Raw genomic sequence first — 23,350 nt, 5'->3', positions numbered from 1 at the left:
TTGTAATAGCTGATTATTTGAGTTACTATTGCATTCCTATCAGCTTAAAGCAGATAGTTGAGTTGAGCTGAGTTGCTTCTATGCAAAGCTGATAGTAGGAACAGGAGCAACTTAAACAGCTAAAGTGACTTAAATATTGCACTCAATATATTTCGCAATTGGATGTTTAGAAGGGTATAAACTGGGCCATCAAGCGATTTGGGCCAGCACTGAGATTATCAGCTGTATCAGCTGATCCATCAGGACTGTGGGCTAGGTGAAATCTCCACAAGCCTGTCTGGATTCAGGCACTTTGCCCCATTCATCCTGAAAGATCCTGTCAAGCTTTGTTAGATTACAGCGATGTTGTTTGGGTATCCAGTCGAATGAACAACATCGGTGGAGTGCACATTTGTATTTGGGTGATTGCTAGATGTGTAGAGCAGAAGTACCAATAAGAGATGTAGAACTTGAGAAAAGTAGCAGCACATTACAAAAGAGAATGATGACAGTGTGACAAACCGAAAAAAACAGCAACAACTCAATTTTATTTTGGCTTCAGCTTTCACTCTGAGGGAAATTAAAGAGCTATCAACATGAAATGAAGTAAAGTCAATAGAGCAGGAGGCAAATATGTAACACAAATGTGGTCAAAAAGTTACTGTTCTCGTTAGGTGAAACTGAAAGGTGGTGTAGCCAATAGTAACAAGTAACAAAAGTAAAAGCTGTAGGTGGTGCTTTCCATTTAAAAATACTTTGTTCCTGTTCAAGCAACCCCAGGATTTAAATCCCCCTGCTGATGAATCTTTACACCAACTTTACTGATGCTCCTGAAGAAAAATACAAAAGGCGTGAATAAAAACAGACTTTAAAACGTAAAGGTGTATCTTATTAAACAGGAGAAGAAGAGAGGGAGGGGGGAGACTGAAAAAGCCTTTCATCCCACTATGAGTGAATTACTGCTGAGAAAAATACTCCCAAATCCAACACAGCTGAGCAGCCAACAAGAAATGGAGTCAGTCAGGAGCAGCTCCCAAGTGTGAATTCAATGGACTGAATAAACGTGAAGAGGTGTGCTGCTGAGAGAGTGTCTATACCCAGAAAACTCTGCCTGGTTGGAAAACTTACACAACAATAAACAACCTCCATAAACACTTCAAAGGGAAAAAAAAGTTGGAAGAATGAAGTCAAAGAAAGGCGAACCGACCGAGAGAGACAGGCAATTTGTTTCCAGACATTTGGAGGCGGGAAATGAGATGGAGGTCAGGGTTACACTTTACTGACTGCAGGAGAGTGTGGAGGAATGAAGCTTGTCTGAATGGCAGCCAAGCATTACACAACAATATTCACCATCTTGAGGCTTTTTCAGCGCTCAGTCATTCAGCGTTTCAGATGATGGGTTTACTGTTTGCCATTTCTGAAAATGTAATTTGATTCTGTAATTTAGTATTTTACATATTTTATATTATTCATGTGAAAAGTTGTTTTTTTTTAAACTTCTGCAAAACCCAGTGGAGCAGAAAACGTAGTTATTGTTGAAGCTTTTAAATCCCACCAGAAAAAAAGTCAAACAGATAGTTTTCATTGTTGCGATCTTACCTCATCATCCTTACAGGCAACATCTGCCAGACTGCTTGTTTCACCAAGAAGACTGAGATCCAGCTCACTGGGACCTGCAGACAGAAAAATCCACAACAATCTTAAAAACGTCATTTGGCTAGTTTTGAATTAGTCGTCTGTTGTTTGAGGTAAAGCTCTTATTAGGTTTCTTGTTATTTATGTCACTGTGCATTAGATTTTGAGGCTGAGCCAAACAGTGATTAACATATCTCCATGTAAAATGTATTTTTTATTTTATATTATTTTCATTACTTTTAGGTTTAAAATTATTAATCAGAGTCTTGATGCTCAGCAAGATTTTACTGGGAAACCTTAAATATCATAAACCTGGCAAAAAAAAAAAGAAATTAAATATTAATCTTTGTATAAACGAGGTCTAATTTGCATCATCATTTTTGCTCTATCTACTACCTTTCACTGCTATTTCTGTGCAATTTTAAGTTTTCAACAGGAAAAAAACCCCCACCATCAGAGGAAGCGCCACGTAACACCAGCATCTTCCCTAAGATGGGCATTCATGCAATTTCAAACTTCCTAGAAGTTTTTCCTATAAAAGCATCCTATGTGCAGGAACAAGCCAGATCTACAGAAGCTTCACTGTACAACCCACATCCAATACTGGTGTGCACACAAGAGCTGACATCAAAAGCTGAAAAGTAAAACCAATGGAAAAGTGCCAGAAACGGAAGATCCTCGAATTATGATTCAGGCCTGTCTTCAAAAGTGAATCAGTTCCTATATACTCGCACATTAAAATGCAAAACTTTATCAATAAATGCTTCCATGCGTTTGGATTTTGTTAAGGCTGAGATTTAGGGTCATGCCAGGTTTGACGCATTTGCACACAGAGGAAGGTGTCTGCTTAGCCTCACCTCTGTAAATTGATTCAGTGACTTAAATAATATAAAGGGCCTGCTTTGAGAAAAGTTAGTCGTGGTTCTCAAACCGACAAGGTTGCCAGGCCTAGTAAAAGGCTACACTTGGAGCATAATTGCTCAATCGTGTCATGTAGTCAGTGTGAGAGGTCACCTAACCCTGAGCTGCTGCTGGTTGACAATGTCCCAGTTCCTCAAAATGACCTGCAGGTGGACAGATCATGTATAACACCACCACTCAGACCTGCACCCCTGACTAACAAACATGCCTGTACCCGTGACCTGAGCAATCGTCTGAAAACTGTTGCAGTAAGGTCTTCTGACTGCCTGCTGTGTTCTCCACATGTGATGGCTCAAAAAAGCCCTGGCTATCACATGAGACATTGTTTTGAGGGTCTGCGGCCACCCTCAGGAAGTATTTTGAACCCATTGAGATGGGGTTGGCAGCTTCCGCGGGCAACGCCTAACCGTTGCTACGCGGTTTGGTAGGTGGAAAGCCTGCATTTCGTCCTGACACGGCTATGGACTCACTTTTGGTTATTGTGATTTGACAAACCATGGGTTTGCATTTATGGGAGGGGGTGTTACGGCCCTAGCCTCTCTCTCTCTCCTGAGGGTGCCTGTGTGGGCGTGTCCCACTACCTCCCCTGCCTGAGATGCCACCTTTCCCTCCTGTACAGCTGACTCCCATCAGCAATTAAGGGTATTTAAGCCCAGAGCAGGGTGAGCTCTGGGCCAGAGTGCCATTTTGTGTGGGTCCAGCTAGTGAGCTGAGTGTCTTGTGGTGTTTCCAGCTAGTGAGCTGAGTGTCTTGTGGTGTTTCCAGCTAGTGAGCTGCGCTTTCCTTTTGACTTTTTGCCTTACTGACCGACGCCTGAGTTTTGTTTGTTTCTTTTATGGTGATAACGGCTTGTCCGTCTCTTTTAGTTGAATTACTTCAATAAAACTGTTTTATTTAACTGTTTTGCCTCCCTGACTCCTTTTTCTGACCCGGTCACTTTTGTTACTTCCCCCTCCCCGCCTAGACCCCTCAGGGGAACGTAACAAGTTCAAAGAAGGCTGTGTTTCTGTTTATTTGTATGGTATTTAGCATGATTAGCAGATGTCTGTATCAGTGCATTGTCCTTGTACAGTTTTTAGATGCTGCTTGCTAACCAAGCTTGTGAGTATTGGCTGATTACATCCTCTTTACCAACTCTTTTTCAGATTTGGTCATTTATAGGTCCAACAGCAATAGTAACTCACAATATAAGGTCCACAAACATAACAGACACTACGTAAAATGTCTCAATACTTCCAGTACTGCAAACACAGAAAAGTACAAACTTTCCTCTTTTGTTTGACATGTGTAGATTTTACATATATTACACACAGATTGCACAATCACAAGCCACTTTCATTTTGCAGAGGACATGTGCACGTCTGCATTTTGCATGTAACATAACAGCATTACATCTAAGTTAATTTTGCTATCATAAACACCTAAACCTGAACAGAGCCTGAAGTTCCTGCTGTCAGAAAGCAGACAGGAGAAGATGCAGTGATAAATTCAAACACATGGCAACGTCATCCCCTTCCACAGTGGAAATGGGCTGTGAACAACACTTCCCCTCAACAGGTTTTTTTTTTCAGTGCCTGCTGATTAGAGAACAGAGTTAGATTGTGTGATGATACAGCTTCAGACCGTCAAGTGGATTTGAGGGAGACGAGAATTTCTTAGATGCATTATGATAAACAGTTCACAATCTAAGAGCCGGCAACATGTCAGAGTGCATTTTGCCCCTGCAAAGGGAGCGGCTGAGGTATGACTGTGTGGAGGGTTTTGTTTTGCTGTGATGGAACCAGTGACGTGCAGGAGGTAGAGGCCACACTTGTCAGCAGCACTTGAGTCTGGCATGCATACATCTGCAGTAGAATAGAGAGTATGCTTAATATCCACTGGAGAGGACATTTTTCTTCCGTAATAATCACGTAGGAGGTGAGGCTGCGGGACAGCAGCGGCCTCCCCTCTCCTCCTCTGGTACTAGGAGCAGCAGATGGACTGAGCAGCAATCTTTAGATGTGACCTTAACTTCAGCCTATTTATTTTTAGCTTTCACTTGATCGTTTTGTCTCCCGCATCTTCTTCTACATCAGCAGATTGGTGCAGATTAAAGGCATCCGCTGATCCACGAAACAGTAAAGTTGAAGCGAAAATGCACACCCACGTGACCCGGAGATCTCTTTTTTCTTCTTAAGCGTGTTACAAAAATAAATCTTTCACTGCATGCACTCCTCTTGCTTTTTCTTTTGATTCCTGGGTTAACACCTACTGGGAGTCTCTGTCATGTACACACATATAAATGCATCTGAAAGGGCACATTAATTATCGTACATATGCAATCTTTGTGAGAGTCTACTGGTAGTATAATATTTTTACTTAATAAAGATCCGATTCCTGCAAAGATCATTTGGAGCAACCATTTTTGAAGATTCTGCATCGCTCAAGTAGTGTGAGGTACAGTTTCCCTCCTATTTCTGTTATTTTTAAGTTGTGCTGTGAAGCAGACTGCTCTCAAGTGTGCTGTGAGGATCAGCAGAAGTGTGTCAGGCAGCTGTCAAGTTGCAAGAGGCAATTTTGATGTGAAGGATTGTGGGAATGTTGGCCTTCCTCAGTCATATTAACTGATTGGCCTTTATCACTCAATGTACAGATTGTGATGGAAAGCGGGCATATGGGTGGTCTGAGGGTCAATTAGACTTCAATTCCTCACTGCAGGCAAATATCCAGGAAAACGGGCAGTTTGATTGGTTGTCAAATAGCCAGTGCTTATAATCTGTCCCTTGAATCCCTACTCTGCTTCCTGCTGTGGCACAGCTGTGTCTGAGCTATGTAACATGATATGATGAATCACAGGCGTTAAGCTAGCAGATTTCCTAGTCAGTTATATTTATAAAGTCCCACGGACACAAGATGTTCTCAGAAGGCTTTGTAATCCCTGTAGCATACAACCCTCTCTACGACCCAGAGTCTCCCATCACACACTTCCACTCCAGTATTTCCAGTGCTTTATTTATCGGATGCTTTCAACTATTTTGCTTTTTTCTTGATATTCTCAAGAAGATGTCACAAACTAATATGGATCTATTTATATTTCTGTATCCAGGAGTCATCAGCTTTTAGCTTCAGTAAACATTTTCAGTCTTGTTGCGACATACAAAAAGTAACGGAACCACTATTAACACATTTACCAACCAGTTTACCAAAACATGATTCAGTAGATTTATGCAAACTTTGCTCTACAAAAAACCAATGTGTTGTGTGGGCACATTTTATGTTAATAAAGCGTAGGTGTAAATTTGATAAGAGCTCTGCAAACAAAACCAGATACTTTTTGCCAGATCAGTCCTGTGCCAATGGTAATATTTTTATTTTAACCAAAACTTGTTGTTTATCACTTATGAAATCGGTGGAGAAACACCTGCAGGGCACTGACTGATCACACTGTACCTTTCACTCAAACATGACGTGTGTCCCGACGGGAAAGCGTCTCCGACAGTACATCGTCAGGTTTTACATAATATATAACCTGTAACTGTCTGAGTGCTCAGGCTGAGTCTAACCTTGTTGATTCTGTGTTTCTCACAAAGCACGGATAACCCTGCTTCACTGGTTGCTATGCCGACCTGTGTGGTAAGCAGGCAGCTGGTGGGTGATGTTTCTGGTTTTCACTTTTTTTCCTTCTTATGAATGTGGACTATTTTGGAGAAGCATTTGTGCACTGTGCACATGTACGTTTGGCCTGAGGATATTTTTTAGAGGGACTGTAGGTATGATGGGGTTTGAGTCAACTGCAGCCTTTTCATCATCATTAAAAATCTATTACTGTAAACATCGCCTTCCTCTTCATTATACAGCCTCACATTTGTCTCTCTGCCACACACAGTTACTAGTTTTTGTTCACATGAGTAGTTAAAGTTGATTGACAGAGTTGCAGGCACCGACACTGTCTTAAGTGTTCAGAGTTGCTGCAAAGTAATTGTAAAATCCAAAATGTGGACTCCACAGATGGCCATCAAGGTGGCCATCCAAGGTTTCACCCATTCATTATCAGACCAAATATAAAGCACGGTCACAATCCCTCCCACTGTTCCTGAGCAATATAAAACACTGAACGGTAATTCTTGACCTCTTGAAATTGGATTCAAAGATGAGCTGATGAGAAATTGTTGGTCAAACATTTGTGCCGAATATGAAAAGATTCCCTCAAGGCGTTCCTGAGAAACTGCGTTGATAAAAATGGAGTGAACCATGTATTAGATTTTCTTTTATAATTTATACTTTAACAAAATGAAATAGAATAAAAATACACAGGAAATATCTCTAGCTTTAGTCTTCGGGCAAGCTTGTTAACAGAAGACGCATAATGAGGATTTGGTGAGTGCATGTGTTTATTATTAAGACTGGAATATCTATCCCAGCAGTCCTAAAGCCAGAGGCAGTGTGACCCTGGACATCACAGGGCTAATTCACTTCATTCATAAAAAGTTTCCCTTTTGATATAGTCATATATATATTTAGTTGAATATACCTATGCTTGCATTTTTGTAATCACGTTAACTAATTCAGAGGAGGGTTGGTCTGTTAGTCAACTTTTAGCTTTCTATAATCCATAACTGTACATAAACAGTAATTTAAAACCAGTTGTTCTGCTAAGCGTGTTTATACTGTGAATTACTTTATAGCCTTAAATTAAAGTTAGCAAACGCTGTTTCACGAGTAGATCAATCAAAACCAAGCAAAGATCGGGGTGATGATCTCAGGAAAATGACGATTTGGATTTTCCTTTTGCAACGTTTTCTTCCAGGGAGCATGAACGAGAACAGAACATGAGTTTTTATATAAGCTGGATATTTTATACATATGATTTATTCTGCATTTAGCTCTTGCATTCATCTTTTTTGCAACACATAAACATGTTTTAATTAATTATAAATGTTTTATTTGCCAAAACTACATGATCGCTAACACAGCTCATCCTAGTTGTCTCATTGGCAGTTTGATATGTTCATGAGGTTGGTTGTTTTCAATCCTGTTCTCATTTGAGGTGTCAGATTGTAGGAACAAATCATGATAAAGACAGAAATCTGTCCCGAAGAGACGTATTTGTGATTTAGACAAGACAGGAGCAGTTACATTTATATTAATTGGTGCTGTTTACCTTCTTTAAAGGCTTATTAGGGATAATACTAGTTTTATGTGTGACCATAAAATGCCTTGAGGTGTCTCAGTGCTTTACAAAAACAAATTTTCTTCTTACCAGCTGCAGGCTCTTTGGAGGGAAACAGCTTATTGTCCAAAGTCATGCCGATGTCACAGAAGACCTCCTCCTCGTCTCGGTCAGCGTCCAACTGAAAGAGAAAAAAGTTTGAGCTTTCTTTGAAGATGACCTAAAACCTCTTTTATTTCTTCACAAAGTTTGAGGTAGGGCTTCACACAAGTTATGACCTGAACCTGAAACGCTCTAGCCATACTCCGTCTGTTAATCCACTGTGACATCAAGAACGAGCCTCATTATAAGATCAAACATTAGAAACCAGCTCTGATGCTCAGAGCTACACTCTTGGGTCATTTGGTATTCAGCGTACACCGGAAGCTTTAATAGCACTCGATTAATTAACTTTCCTTCTGTGTCAGCTGGCCTCTTTCAGATTATTCAGAGGCTGTCTGACTTTCTTTGCACATACAGTACTTGCAAATTGACCATGAAGAATTTGGTTTGTGAGTGAACTGGAAGCTGACTGATGCAGACTTTTCCTCCGATCCATTAATCTGCTCCTCGGCTGTCCTTCTGCTCTCATCAGTGCCGATGACAACCAGCTGAAAGGCAAAAGGCCACTTTGTGCAAGCGAAAGCAGATAAATATAAACACGCAAGACATGACTGCTCTCAGTTTTGTGATGCGACGCCTTCAGGTCTTTGACTCTGCAGAGTTACTCAGAACTCAATGAAGACATTAACGACTGTCAGCGGCGGAAGTAGTGGAACGACAAGATGTAAGATAGGGATGCTGCACAACCAACAACTAGCTTCCTGCTGTGGTTACCATGGTAACAGCCTAAAAAAAGAGGCCTGTGCCTGTTGTCTGCTGCGTGGGAGAGTCCCCCGAGTCCCCGCCGGCCCTGCGAGTCCACCTGCAGAAGAGGTGCAGAGAGGATCAGATTGAAGATTCCTCAGAGAGCGTGGCATTCAAAAGCCTTCTCAGAAATCTCCATGTCATGAATCACATCAGAAAAGTGGCTGCCGTTACACTGCAGTGTCTTTAAAACCAGCATTTGTTCTGACACCAACACAGACGCGCCGTATAATCCATTTATACTTACAAGGAGCTCCCTGGGACTCTTCAGAGAGACTGTTATTTATCAAGGACAGATTAGAGACTTTGACTTTTTGGGGGTCTTTTGACTAATTATGTGACTGTTGTTATCTTGACAGTCAGGAGGAGCCAGTTCAGCACACTTACATTAGACAGAATAACAGACTGGCAGGCAAACATGGTTCATCCAGCTATCTACTTCCCAAAACTTCTGTTTCATAAGCACCCTTACTGACTAACCCCAAGGATACTTCATTAAAACTCTTCCAGTTGCTGCAAATTTGTTAACCGCACATCTATGATTCAAATCTCCTGCTCAGCCCAATCCCAAAGACTGGATTAAGATCTGGTGACTGTGAATGTCACTTGAGTACAGTAAACTGATCATCATGTTTAAGAGCTCAGTTCGAGCTTTGAGCTGATTTGACATGGTGTGTTGTCCTGCTGGAAGCGTCCATAAGAAGATGGGTTCACTTTGGTCATAAAGGGATGGACACTATCAGCAACCATACTCAGGTAGGCTGTGGTGTTTAAATGATGTGCAGTTGGTACCAAAGTGCACCAAGATAATGTCCCCCACAGATTATACCACCGCTGCCAGCAAATGTTTTTGCTGGCAGCGGTGTATCCATGTATCCATGCCTTCATGGTGTTTACTCCGAAGTCTGATCTTACCATCTGAATGCTGTAGCAGAAAGTGAGACTCATCAGACCAGGAAATGTTTTTCCAGTCTTCTCTTGTCCAGTTTTGATGAACCTATGCAAACACATGCTGTGTGTTCAGAGGTGGCCCCCTGAATAATTTGGTTTTAATGACTGGTTATCTGAGTTAATGTTGCTTTCCCATTGCTTTAAGCAGTCTGGTCATTCACCTGTTGACCTCTGGCACCAACAATGCCTTTTCACCTGCTCATTGGATATTTTCTCCTTTTCTGTAAACCCTAAAGATGGTTATGTGGGAAAATCCCAGAACATCAGCAGTTTCTAAAATACCATCGTGTCTGGAACCTATAAACATGCTGCAGTCAAAGTCATCTAAATGGCTTTGCATCCATATTCTGATGCTCAGTTTGAACTTCAGCAGTCCTTGATCATAGAGTTGCTGCCATGTGATTGGCTGATTAGATATTTACGTAAACAAACAGCTGAATAGATGCACCTGATAAAGTGGAAATTGAAAATAAAATTACTAGGGTGCAGATAATGTTTGAATTAAACCCATTAAAGCTAGTAAATATCTTCTTTATCCCAGTGTCTCTTCATCAAGCAGAGGACATGACTCTTCTTAGACTTCCTGGTTTTTTTTATTCTGAAACTGCTAAAAATGATTAATGAGAATGAAGTGTGCACCTCTCCCCATTAATAATCAAAACTGCAGCAATGCTGCTAAATCCCAAACAGCTGTATCCACACTGGAATGTCAGGCAGTAAATCACTTTTTCCTTTTGTCCGCAGACAACAAAACAAACCTAAACACAACATAATGCTATCAGCTTTGCTACGTGTTGGCTGCTCACTCATTTGTCACATAAAAATGGGATTTAAGACATTTGACTTCAAACTTGAAAACAGCATAGTTTAGTGTGCTAGCAGGCAAAGGGCTACAATTACATGGAGCCCGTTCGAATGTTTTTTTTTTTAAACTTAAACAGCAAAAAGTGATCAGTCATACTGATTTTAAATAATGAGACAAAAGCAACTGGATACCAGCTCTTTTCATGTTTCTGGCTACCTTTGCTTACATGCTTTCTCTGATGCCAACTATTCAGATGTAAGGAATAAAGGATGCTTTCTTTTTAAAGCTGCCAGCTTTGAAACTGATCTAGTCCTCTCTGTTAAAAAACCCCAAACAAAAACAAAAAAACATGCTCTTAAACAATTAGAAATGAGACAATAAAGAGTTATGGTGCTGGACAAGAACAGATAGCTGATGAGGAAGACAACCCAGGGCATATTCATCACTTTTGTGCATGTGAGACTGCTCCAATTAAATTCTTTTATGCAGATAATCACAGCCACCGTCAGTCAAACCTGATCAATCAGCAGATCAACGAGATAAGCTGAGTGCCAAATAATCATCCAAAATTACCTCGAGGTTCTCGTTCTCTTTAATTTACAAGCTCGACAAAAAGCCAAAAATGTCTTAAAAGAACGTTTTTGCAATAACTGCTGACAACTTTCTCTTAAAGTTGCAGTTATCTGTGAGACAGCGTTTTAATTTTCATCTAACAAAAAAAGCAGTGACAACAGCTCACTGCAGCTCTGAAGCCAGCTCTTCATCTGGACCACGGTCAAAGCCAGATTCTTGGTAAGCCTACCATCATCCTTCGCCTCCTTCCACTTCAGTCATCAGCTATTTGATATATTTGAGCCTTTGTTTTCATGTAACACTCCTTCCCCATCCACCTGCCTGCATCGCGAGGCTTTAGCATTTTTCGCTTATTACTATAGAAGCTCCAAAGCGTCTATATACAAGAAATGCAAAAAAGGTACTCAAGATAGTCCTTGTGTATATATGCTCTGAAGGGGGCTGAAATTCTACCTGCATGTGCATATTTTTTCATAAATTTAATTGCTGATCAGAATCAGAATACTTTATTAACCCCAGAGGAAATGATGTTTTCCCAGTTGCTCCAAGACAGTATCAAAGAGAGAGCCAGAACAGAAACATCTCTTCAAGTACATCTAAGCAGGGTTCAAGGATAATTTTCCAAATCTCAGCTTCCATGGTGTGCAATAAACTGGAAATCCAGCATTTTTAAATGGATCCACCCCCAAGGTTGTTTAGAAAACGCTTGATTTTAAAGTGATTTTATTCGCCATCCATCATGTTATCGATCATGTCTTCAGCTGTTGTCAAAAATGTCTGTAAGAACATGTTTTAGCTTCATGTACTAAAGCAAAGAGCTGCACCTTTTATAGATATGAGGTGAAGTAACAGCCTTGATCTATTCTCTCGGAGAAGGTGGATTAAAGGAAACAGATGAATCAGAGTCCGCCAAAGCTCTGAGACATCTTAAAGCAGATGCATCATCTACTCTCTGCAGCTCTTTTGTGCATTTGGCAAAATCTGTTTAAACAAATTCACACGAAGCTCTTCGAGAGCTCAAAAGACTCTCCCTGTACTTCACAACAGTCTTTTCGGAAGTTATGTAAAGTTCAGTGTCATCACTGGATGACAGCTTTGATATAAATAGACATGAAAGGATCTATAAATAGATGTGTGACTATTTTCATGTGATCCCATCTTGTCTCCAAATCTTCTATTTCAAGAAAAATGAACAAATATATTTTGCCCATCTTTAGAGAGACTCACGAAGGAGAATTTCGATGTCTTGTTTGTTTATATCTGCATGGCACCTAACAGCATGTGGGAAGGAAGCAGGAGCTGAGTTCAGTCAGGGAATACGTAATTAGATCGGTCAGTTTTCCTAGAATGACAAGGCAGCTTCAGCCGAGGACCCAACAAACAATTATCTCTCCTCGCAGCAATTTCCGATTATGGGCGTTTTTGTGGAGTTGTTTGTGTGTGTATGTGTGCGTGTATGTCTGATAATTGAGTCATCCGACATGCTAGGGGATAAAAACGACTTTCATTCGCAAACATCTAAATGTCATGTTTTAGATGAAAATCACAAACACTGCATTCAGGAAAATGACATCTCACATGTAAAAAGTGTACGTCAGAGGTGCCAGAATGCAGGGCGACAAAATTAGGAGTTAAGTCAGTTAAACATGGAGAAATTAACGTCCTCGTAAGCGTTTGTATCGACAAATCAGTCATTTTTCAGCGAAGTGGAGAAGTGACTCACTGCGATTGTTCTTTTGTCACGCTATTCCTTCTTACATTGGACCTGACATTTAAAGTGGAATGATTGCGTTCACGCAAAAGGCTTCGCTGTGCAAAAGCAATTAAGCCTCAGAGGTTATTACATTCATCAGTCAAGAAAGTGTGGAGTCCATCGGATAGGATAATTATTGAAGAGGAGAACAAATGTTCTGGGTTTCAGTTTATTTTGTATTCCAGGTCCCTTTGTTTCCTCACCTGCCTTATGTTCCCATGTCTGGTCCAGTCCCATAGTCCATTCCTAGTTCCTCAGTGTTTAGTCCTTTGTTCTTGAATCCTTAGCTTCCTCTCTTTGTTTAGTGTTTCTAGTTTTAGATCGTCTTAGTTTTACTTGTCTGGGTTCAGTTCTCAGTTTAAGTGAGTTTGTATTCTCTCCCTGGTTTTAGTTATCATGCTTCCTCTGTGTTCACAGTTTTGTCTCTCTGTGATTCCATGTTTAGTTACTACTTTTTAAAAATTTTGTTAGTCCTGCGTCTCCCTCTGCTCTGGGCTTCCCTTGTCTCGTTTTCCCCTGTAAGTCTCACCTGTGTTCCCGCCTGTTGCCCCTCTGCTTGTTATCTTGTATTCATTGTCTGTGTCACCATCTGTTCATTATCGGATCCTCCCTCATGCATTTTCCCTAGATAGTGTTTGTTGAGTGCATTATTTTGACCTTGTTTGAACACCTAGCAATAAAGGCCCGAGTTCTGCATTTCGGTCTGCGACGTGCCCGCAACACGGCGCTTCATGTTATTAATCCTTTATTTATCCAGGTAAAAAATCTCATTGAGATTAAAAATCTCATTTCCAAGAGAGACCTGGCATCATAGCAACATAGGTATATAACATTTAAAACAAATACAATATCCCATACAAACATGTGTAAAATATACAATAACAGATCAAATTAAGAGTACATTTAAAAACAATCACACTGAGTAAAAGAGCTGTTCTCTCGTTCCTTTAAAACAGACTTAAACTCTCCCAAGGTAACCAATTCATTTATTGTTACAGATAACCCCCTGTGAGCAAGCAGTTGGTGACCAAAGGAAGGAAAAACTCCCTGGTAACAGGAAGAAACCTGAAGCAGAACTATCTGGATTGGGTAGTCATCATCTGCAACTCGATCAGGTGTTTCTAACTCATAACCATTTGCTGCCTTTCAGGAAACTGATGCTCAGTCATGTTTGAATGTTTTGTCATATGTGTTATGAGCTTCAAAAGTATCCTGATCCTTTGTTTTTGTTGTCTTTTTGCCTTGCTGTAGTGGCTCCATAGTGTAGTGGTTTACACATTTGACTAACAAGCAAGAGATCCTTGGGAAGAAACACAAATAATTTTGGGGAGGCGTTAGAAAGAGCATCTGGTGTAAAAAATCTCCCAAAATCAAACATGCAGAGCTGACTGCTGTGGAGACCCTGTGTAAATAAGGGTGTGTGTGGGTGTGTTACTGCATACTTTCCTTTTCTTAGCATACATATGTCTCCTTGTCTGCCAGAGCCACTCATTGTCCCTCTTTCACTTTAACCCTGCTTTATTTTGAAGTTTAATTCTTAATGTGAGTTATGGAGTTTTCCTTCCTTTGTTCTTTTTCCTGGCCTTGTTATTGCCTCGTGTTCACACGTGTTGTATGAGTGTTGTATATTCCTTCTTCCTGGTGTATGTGGAGTTGTTCAAACCTGAAAACGATGCTTGACTTTTGCTACAGTTTAGGTGGACAAATCAGATATCAAGCATAAAGTGACAAAAAATTGATGAAGAATTTACATTTTGAATCTCAAGAGAGATTCGTACCCAATAATCCAGCATGTTAAAACTTACTGAATAACATTTTTAACTGGTCCCTGTCCTCACTCGCCACAACTTTATTAAGTTCATGTGTTCAGTGGCTTGCCAACTGAAATAACTAATCAGCCAATCACATGAAAATAAGCTCATTTTAGGCTTCTCAGTACCAACTAAGCATTGGTTAAACCCCACAGCCTGAGTATCATTGCTAACGCCTTCTGATGGCTGCTTCCAGCAGGGTAGTGTATAGCAATTTCTTTTACTTATGTATTACTCACATTATTTTATTGTATGATGCCTTGGTGCCACTGGATTTTAACATGTCTGTAAGTAGTAAGGAAGTGGTGGGAAGAAAACCACTCCACAGGAAGAGTCTTTTGTCTCTTCGAGGACTCTGGGAGGTAGCAAGGGAGTGTGAACCTTAAGGTGTGAAACAGCTGTGTACTGCCTTTTGTTCCTGAAGAAGGTATTTAACTGAGAGCCATGCTAGGGTCAGGTGAGACTCTGCTGACCGTCTGCCCCGCGGTCATGTAGGCTCTCCACAAGCTTGGTTTTCTGTTCTTTGTGTGTTTGGATTAAAGAATGTTAGCTACCGCTCACCGCTCGTCTGCAGGCTTTATTTAATGGAAAACGTCCACAACAGTAGTGTGCCATGTCTCAAAGTTCAGATCATCTCAAACTGGTTTCTTCAGTAATGAGTGACAATGAGTTCTCTGTACTAAGATGTTGTCCGCAGTCACCAGATCTTATATATCCCAATTTAAGCAACCCCAGCACGGCACACTGATCAGACTTTGGCATTAAATTATTTTAAAAATCAATGAAAGCAAAATTCATGTGGCTAAAAATATTGTGATTTTGTAGTCTGCTGATGATGGGCAGCTAACTGGAAGGCTTTCTATTGTCTCTGTAAGTTTTTAAGCGTGATACAAGGGGCTGTTGAGATAAATGGAATAAAAAATCTATTTAGCCTCTTTATATTCAGATTATGTTGGTTCAGTGGAGCACAAAAGGTCAAGGCTTAAAGAGAAAAATACATTTTCATCCTTCACAAATGTCACTGGAAAACAGACAAACCCACTCTACAGATCTGCTCCAGCTGAGAAGATAGAATTAACTTGTATTTATTATTTGAGCTCTTCATCAGTGTTTCTTCTGAACAACCAGAACTCCTCAACACTTTTTGTGGAGGGATGATGTCTTTTTAAAAGCACTTCAAACTCTGCCAGCCTTTGATGTCTGAGTCTTTAAGCTTGTGCGATTGAAAAGATGGTTTGACAAATCATCTAAAGATGTGCTTAACGGAAAGGTGGAGTGACGTGCAGTCTGTCTGAGACCCACTGTAACAGCCTGTTGACCTTGCTGCATCACAGTGGAAGTGGGGACAGAGAAGGGACAAACTATCAATAAGCTAAAAAAAAAGTTTCAAACTACTTTTGTAGAGACTGCAGACTTCTTCTATTCACAGAAGAAACTGATAATTCCCAAGGAGTCTTTTACAAAACACAAACTGTCACACCACATAAGGACAGTGCACCCAGAGAGGTCCATTTACAGCTATTATCCTGGCCATAAGAAAACATAAGCGCTGGAGTGAACAACACCAAATATACATAAACATCATTTTCATCATTAAAGTAATAATCATGGTTTGGTAAGGAAGTAGTATTTCTGAACCGATCCACTGAACCTGACTTTTTCTTTCTTCAGTCTGGACTTTCTCCCTTCTTCTGTCACAACTGGTCCTAAACTTAACTGGTGCTAGAAGAGGGAGTGTGTTCCAGTAAGCAAGTCTGACCTCATGTTTCTTTTCTAGGTGGTTTACAGACTGTATATAAAAGATAGATGTAGCTGTCACCAGTGTTGGTCAAGTTACTTGAAAAAAGTAATCAGTAACTAATTACTGATTACCTCCCCCAAAAAGTAATCCCGTTACTTTACTGATTACTTATTTTCAAAAGTAATTAATTACTTAGTTACTTTTTAAAAACACGATTTACAACCTGAAGAGGTGATAAAGCGATAGATCTTTCAGCCCAATTCTACTTTTTCTGCATAATCCATCATACAAAATGTAATCAAATGGAAAAGTCTCTTTTTAACTTGTTTTATTAGTTTTAATCTTTTAACTTTATGCATCAAGCAAAAATTTAATTATATGCAACATTCTCTGACTGGAAGAAATTAGTTTAACATTTAAACCTATTTTCTGCACATTCCACCACATAAAATAAAATATTTTGTGTGTTTACACTCAGTCTTTCAAATAGATGCAAGTAAAACACAGCAGAAAATAAATAAAGTCAAAGACTCAGCGGTCCTGTTGCTCTATTTTCACCTGTAAAGCAGGAGTTGGGTAGGCGGAGGTTTACCCTGGTGCAGGTGTGCTGCGGTCAGTGGAAGGATATGGCAGCTCTGTGAGTTTCCCATTACGTCGTAGCTACTCGGTGCTTCCTTGGAAGTTTAGGGTTTTTTTCGCTGTAAAAAGAAGTTTTCTTCCCACGCACAGCGGACGCTAATGTTTTTGTCACTTTTTATGGAATCAAACTCAAAGTAAGGTCAGTACTTCCACACTTTAAACGCTGCACGCTCATACTCTCTCCTGCACTCGATATATGATCCACTGTTGATCTGCACACAGCTGTTGTCACCAACGGCGCACTCGCTTACGTCACTGTCGTGAGACATTCTCGCAAAAGATTCACGGTTTTAGTAACGCAGTAACGCAGCGTTCCTACGGGAAAGTAAAGGTAATCTAATTACCGTTTTTGCAATAGTAATCCCTTACTTACAAATAACGTTACAAATAACGCGTTACTGCCCATCTCTGGCTGTCACCCACTGGTTTGTGAACTTGCTTGATGCCCTGAGTTTGCAATTTTCCCAGTAGCCCTTTGATTTAATTTTTGGTTTTTAAATGAGCCTATATTTGGTGCATATTTGGTTGACACAGTAGCATTAAGTTGCACTGAGGTTCATTGTGGTTCCCCAGCTTGTAATTCATAGTATTATATGGGATATTATTTTGGCTAGCAAAAAAAAAGGAAGCTTAAAACAAAATCTACTTTCTTGAGAAACTAAAGAGCTTACTGCTCAGACTGTCTTCAAAAAACATCTCTCGAGTTTGAGAGAAAACATCACATTGCTGCTTCAAAAGACACAGAGCTCAGTGTGTCTTAATTAAAGCGACTCCACTGGGAATGCAGGGAAGATGTAGAGGATTTACTGAGAGGTGGCAGGCAGCAGAAAATTCATCCAGTTTAACGTAAGAACAGATGCTGATGTTTAAACTAAATGTACTTATAGAAAAACAATCCAAAGCATATTTTTAACCTAATATCTGAAATTATGGATTTCATTCAAGTCTAAATGATTTGGAGGTCATTTCTTAAACATTTTTCTAAAGTCTGAGTTACAATTCCATCCATTTCCTGCCACTTATCTGAAGTCCGATAACGGGGGCAGCAGGTTAAGCATGGTATTTCAGATGTCCTTTTCCCCAGTCACATTTCCAAGGTTGTCCTAGAGCATACTGATATGCTTTGCGGCCACACTTACGTATATGATCGCTCAAGAAAATGGGTGTGCCCCAAAAACCTCCCAAAGGAAGCGTCCTGTTTAGTTACCAGAACTGAGCTGACTCGTTTCAGTGACTATATTGTTCAAAATATTCACTCGTCGCCATCCCATTCTTAGTCCATAGGGTTTAGTATGATGCCGGCCCACTCTTTTTTAGCTATCATAGCTTCAACTCTTCAGTGAAGGCTTTCCACAAGATTTAGGAGTGCGTACTATGTGCCTTGGCCCGGCATAACGGTGCACTGTGGAATATTTAGTAGTGGGGAAATTTCACAACTGGCCTTGTTGCACAGGTGGCATCCTATTACGGTACCACGCTGGAAATGACTGAGCTCCTGAGAATGACCACTGAAGGAACAATGGGCTGGGAGGTCAGTTCCTAGTAAAATATAGTGTATAATATAACCACACTTTGGAACTATAGCAGAAAATAGAAGAATTTCTTTGCAAGATCTAAAACTTGGGAAAAGTATAACATGAGATGTGGATGTGCATGCTAAGTCTTGAGCCGTGCTCGGGCTTAACTTTCTTAATTGTTTACACGTTTTCTTTTTTCCTGCTGGACTCATGGTGCTTACACAGAATTGTGAAGTCTGAATTCTTTATTCTGTGATCAAACCAGAAAAAAACTTCGCAAGATTAAACAAACCTTTATTATTTTTCTTAACATTTTATTTCTGGTGTTATTTAGTTATATCTAGATGACTGGAGACATCAAACGGTCTCAATGCCAACTGCTATTTAAGACATACTTACATTTCCACACTATGGGTTCAAGTTTTTAATGCACTCTATCCAAGACAATTTATTATTGTCCTTTTTTTGTAGTTTTCCTTTGCTATTTCCCATTCTTAGAGTTTTAACGCTGGTACAGTGGGGCAAAAAAGTATTTAGTCAGCCACTGATTGTGCAAGTTCCCCCACCTAAAATGATGACAGAGGTCAGTAATTTGCACCAGAGGTACACTTCAACTGTGAGAGACAGAATGTGAAAAAAAAATCCATGAATTCACATGGTAGGATTTGTAAAGAATTTATTCGTAAATCAGGGTGGAAAATAAGTATTTGGTCAATAACAAAAATACAACTCAATACTTTGTAACATAACCTTTGTTGGCAATAACAGAGGTCAAACGTTTACTATAGGTCTTTACCAGGTTTGCACACACAGTAGCTGGTATTTTGGCCCATTCCTCCATGCAGATCTTCTCGAGAGCAGTGATGTTTTGGGGCTGTCGCCGAGCAACACGGACTTTCAACTCCCGCCACAGATTTTCTATGGGGTTGAGGTCTGGAGACTGGCTAGGCCACTCCAGGACTTTCAAATGCTTCTTACGGAGCCACTCCTTTGTTGCCCGGGCGGTGTGTTTTGGATCATTGTCATGTTGGAAGACCCAGCCTCGTTTCATCTTTAAAGTTCTCACTGATGGAAGGAGGTTTTGGCTCAAAATCTCACGATACATGGCCCCATTCATTCTGTCCTTAACACGGATCAGTCGTCCTGTCCCCTTGGCAGAAAAACAGCCCCATAGCATGATGTTTCCACCCCCATGCTTCACAGTAGGTATGGTGTTCTTGGGATGCAACTCAGTATTCTTCTTCCTCCAAACACGACGAGTTGAGTTTATACCAACTATCTCTCACAGTTGAAGTGTACCTCTGGTGCAAATTACTGACCTCTGTCATCATTTTAAGTGGGGGAACTTGCACAATCGGTGGCTGACTAAATACTTTTTTGCCCCACTGTATGTACCATTTTTTTTCTGTAAAGCATTGCATTGATATAAAAAGATTCTTTTTTTTATCTAGAGCTTTTCTTAGGTACTCAGTCTGCAGCACTTTGATGAAAAATGAGGACACAAGGATTGTTTGTGTATTGTGACTCAACAGATTCAGGATTTAACTTCAAAATGAAAAGTTTTTTTTTAATGTGTTTTAGGACAAAAGTAGGCCACAGAATGCAGTTGGGCAATATCAGCCTTTGATGATGATTAAAGTAGTTGGGGCATAAATCTATATTAGGTATTGATGGTCTTTTGACCACACAGGCAGGCAGCTATGAAGCTGAGGGAGCAGAGCCACCACTGAGAATAAATCAACACATTGCATTATTATTTTTTAATTCTAGAGGAATAAATCATTTAAATTAAAACTGCAGCTGTGACACATGAATGCTGGTAGCAGTGAAAACAAAACACCTTATAACTATTTTGCATGTTGCTATTTTTTCTAACACCTTTCTCTCCTTTTTCTCATCTTTGGGGTTTTTTGGGGGGGAGGTGTTTTGTTATTTAAGTGGAAAATATTATGAAGTGTATTGATATCTTCTGCAGCTGTTATGACCTTTTTTTTAAACTGATGGTGTGTGAATAGTGTCTTTTCCTCCCTCTTCTGTGTCTGGCTGAAAACTTAGGTACCTACTTTGAATTGAGACCCTATTATTCTGGTCTGGGAAAACTTTCTTATTAACACATTTTCTTCCTGTTTATGTCAAGGAGAAGTGTAAAAGGTCTTGTGTTTTCTTTTGGTGGTGGGTAAACTAGGTGTCTTGATGCATGCTCAATAATGAGAGACCAAAGACGTCAGTTGGATGAGTGATGAAACATTCGTTTCACTGAAAATGCTGCATCCAGGTGACGAGGTAACTTCTAATTTTCTTTGATTTCGTTACCTGGATTACTGGGCTTGCATCCAGGTAAACTAAGGGTTTTGAAAATGTTGTGTTTACTATTTTGGTCTTTCACAGGAAGTGGGGAAGAGGGGAGTCACTTTTACATTATGCTCTGGTTTCCCCTTGTCAAAGCCAGGGGAATTGTCCATTTTGCTTTTATTACAGGTAAGTGAGATAGGTTATGTTTTTGCATATTTCTGGTTGACATTTATTTTTCTTAAGTAGCATCTGGAAAGTTTTTCAAGTTATTGCTTGGAAGCAAGAGCATCACTAGAGAGTAAAAGCAGTTGTCAGCATCTTTTAGCAAAATGAGTCCACAGTTTTCAATCCCAGTGACATGCATGGTGCTGACCAGGAGCAGGACCATGCCAATCTTTTTTTTTTTACTGTCACAAGGCTGAGCACCATGAAATTGTCTCCCCTGATGAAACTATAAATGTGGAGTCCCACTGTACTGTCCTTAGGCCTCTGATGGGGAACGTTCAGTAGTGAAAATGATGCGAACTGGAATGGGTGCCAGCGCACAGTGCATTAAAAACTTGCCAGATTTGCAACCATACCATTTCATCCACGTTGCAGATGTATTAATGACACCTTATACGTGATGTGTCTTCCACCATTTTTCAAAGAGACTGCAGCACAACAACGCACTGCACACAGGGGGTCGACAAGATGCAAAATTGAGAAGTCATGAATACTTTAAGACCTGCTCTTCTTTCCCTCTCCACACAGTCCAAAGAAATGCAGGTTATTGGATTTGAAACAAACAAACAAAAAGCCTGTTATCTCTCTGACAAACAGGCTCGCTGAGTGCAGGTAGAGGCGATTGAAAAAGAGAGAACAAGCAACACTGAATCAGAAATGAGATTCAAGAAGTGTGATGAGACAGAACAGCTGGCCAGACAAAAAGAAAATAAGCAGAGCATAAAAATAGCATGCTAAGAAACTGGAAAAACATAACACATGAATGAACAAAGCAAGCAAATTAAATGGGAATATGTGTGGAGCCAACCCCTTAATGACACTGATGTTTTCACCGTTACCTGAGGTGACAGGAAGCAAAAGTTACATAAGCCTTCTTTTTAGTGTTGATATGAAAATCCAGTGAAGGTTATTGTATGCATTTGATTTGAAGACATCCCAAGACAAAGATCCAAATCCATACGAATGCAAATAAAGTCTCTTTCTTGCAATAATACAGTAGAGAAGTTATTCAGTATTCCCTCTGCTACAAAGAAGACGACACTGAGCTGACACTCAGACAGATCAATAAGACTCCCACCAGAAGAGTGGGCTGCTGACTGCAGGAGCCAATATCTCTATTTGCACTCAACTCACACATGCCAAGGGTAACTCAATGCCACTTTGCACCAAGCCACACAATCAGATGACTATCCCAGAGGTCTCCAGTTAACACTGAAATCTCTGTTTCAACAGCAGCAGTCTGGATTTCAGCTCCAAACAATCAGAAACTAACTGACACAGGTTGGAAACGTACTTGACTTTGAATGCACGCTCCTGCTGTGGTGAGTGTGGTAAGCATGACAATGAAGATCTTGGGTCATTTTAACAAAATTGCTATGCACAGGCCTACATCTATGCATCCAGGCAAGCCCCGTCAGACAGAAGGATAACACTGACCTACCAAGCATGGTCAGGCCTTTCATTCAGACTGTATCTCTGCAGCTATTAAATAGATTTCTAATTTTGTGCACACTGTCTCAACAACTTTGTCTTAACAGACTTTGTTTTAACAAATATCAGGTGGATTTCTTTTAAGAGGACTAATAAAGTCCTCTTATAAAGAGTTTTTACCAAGCAACCTCATTAGAACAAAAATGGCATTTGCTCAGCCCTGTTGTTTATGATCACGGAAACTATAGCTTTTCCCCCCCAGTTGCATCCAAAGAGAACTTTTTCTTCATTTTATTGACCTGGCATTAAGACTTGCCCAGTGGGAACAGTCTCATCAGATGCTGTGCTTTTTAAATTGCCTGCAGTCATACATGATGAATGATGTGTATTGGGATTAAGCCATTAGGGTTAAATAATAAAGAAGTGGCTGGAGAGGCACGTGTACCTGCTAGTCACCCATCACCCAATGGCTACCAATTAAACTGCAGTTATAAAAACCCCTTCACCTTATAGCTAGAGTGCTTTTGAAATTACAAATAAATGAAATTACTAGCTCATGCTCAACATTCTTCAAAAATCTGTAAAAAAAAAAGCGCCCCAAAATGTATGATGGGAGTAAAATAATAATAATGATAATAATAATCTATTTTTGACACTTGAGCAAGAGGGTTTCAAGGTGATTCAAGGTGATGTAATGGTTAACTTTTGAGGTTGGTTCTGGCTCCATCTGCACTTCTATGTGGGTTTGGCATAGCTGTGACTTACTGCCACAAAAAACAAACAATTTTAGGTTCATTGGTGATTCTAAATTGGCCGTAGTTGTGGATGTCACCATACAGGGTTGCGTCTCTCTGTGAGAGCACTGTGCGGTGTCTGGGATAGGCTCCAACTCTCGTGGAAACTGGGGCTGGGTAAGGAGTTAAGAAAAATAATGAATGGATGGATGATTATGTGAATGTCAATTCTGTGCCAGCTGGAAGCCGTGCTCACCCACCCACCACCCTGATCTCCACATCCTTTGG

At 40.2% G+C, this 23,350-nt stretch overlaps 1 protein-coding gene and 1 long non-coding RNA gene across 2 annotated transcripts in view; one reads left to right on the top strand and one right to left on the bottom strand.

The window, feature by feature from the left end:
* The window catches only part of ak5 (adenylate kinase 5), a 111,296-nt gene that overhangs the window by 52,598 nt on the left and 35,348 nt on the right, over positions 1 to 23,350 (bottom strand). The window contains exons 7-8 of the mRNA XM_082514831.1: positions 7,775 to 7,865; positions 1,579 to 1,652 (exon numbers count right to left, since the gene is read on the bottom strand). Of these exons, the coding sequence (XP_082370957.1) occupies positions 1,579 to 1,652; positions 7,775 to 7,865 (165 nt within the window). The remainder of the gene's footprint in view (positions 1 to 1,578; positions 1,653 to 7,774; positions 7,866 to 23,350) is intronic.
* LOC309694650 overlaps positions 18,324 to 23,350 on the top strand; it is a 30,529-nt gene continuing 25,502 nt past the window's right edge. The window contains exons 1-3 of the long non-coding RNA XR_014272948.1: positions 18,324 to 18,394; positions 20,566 to 20,663; positions 20,769 to 20,858. This is a non-coding gene — a long non-coding RNA (uncharacterized lncRNA). The remainder of the gene's footprint in view (positions 18,395 to 20,565; positions 20,664 to 20,768; positions 20,859 to 23,350) is intronic.

The sequence above is a fragment of the Aulonocara stuartgranti genome (assembly GCF_965226115.1).
Source record: "Aulonocara stuartgranti genome assembly, chromosome: 18".
Classification (NCBI taxonomy): domain Eukaryota; kingdom Metazoa; phylum Chordata; class Actinopteri; order Cichliformes; family Cichlidae; genus Aulonocara; species Aulonocara stuartgranti.
This window is presented reverse-complemented; position numbering and strand designations above follow the sequence as displayed.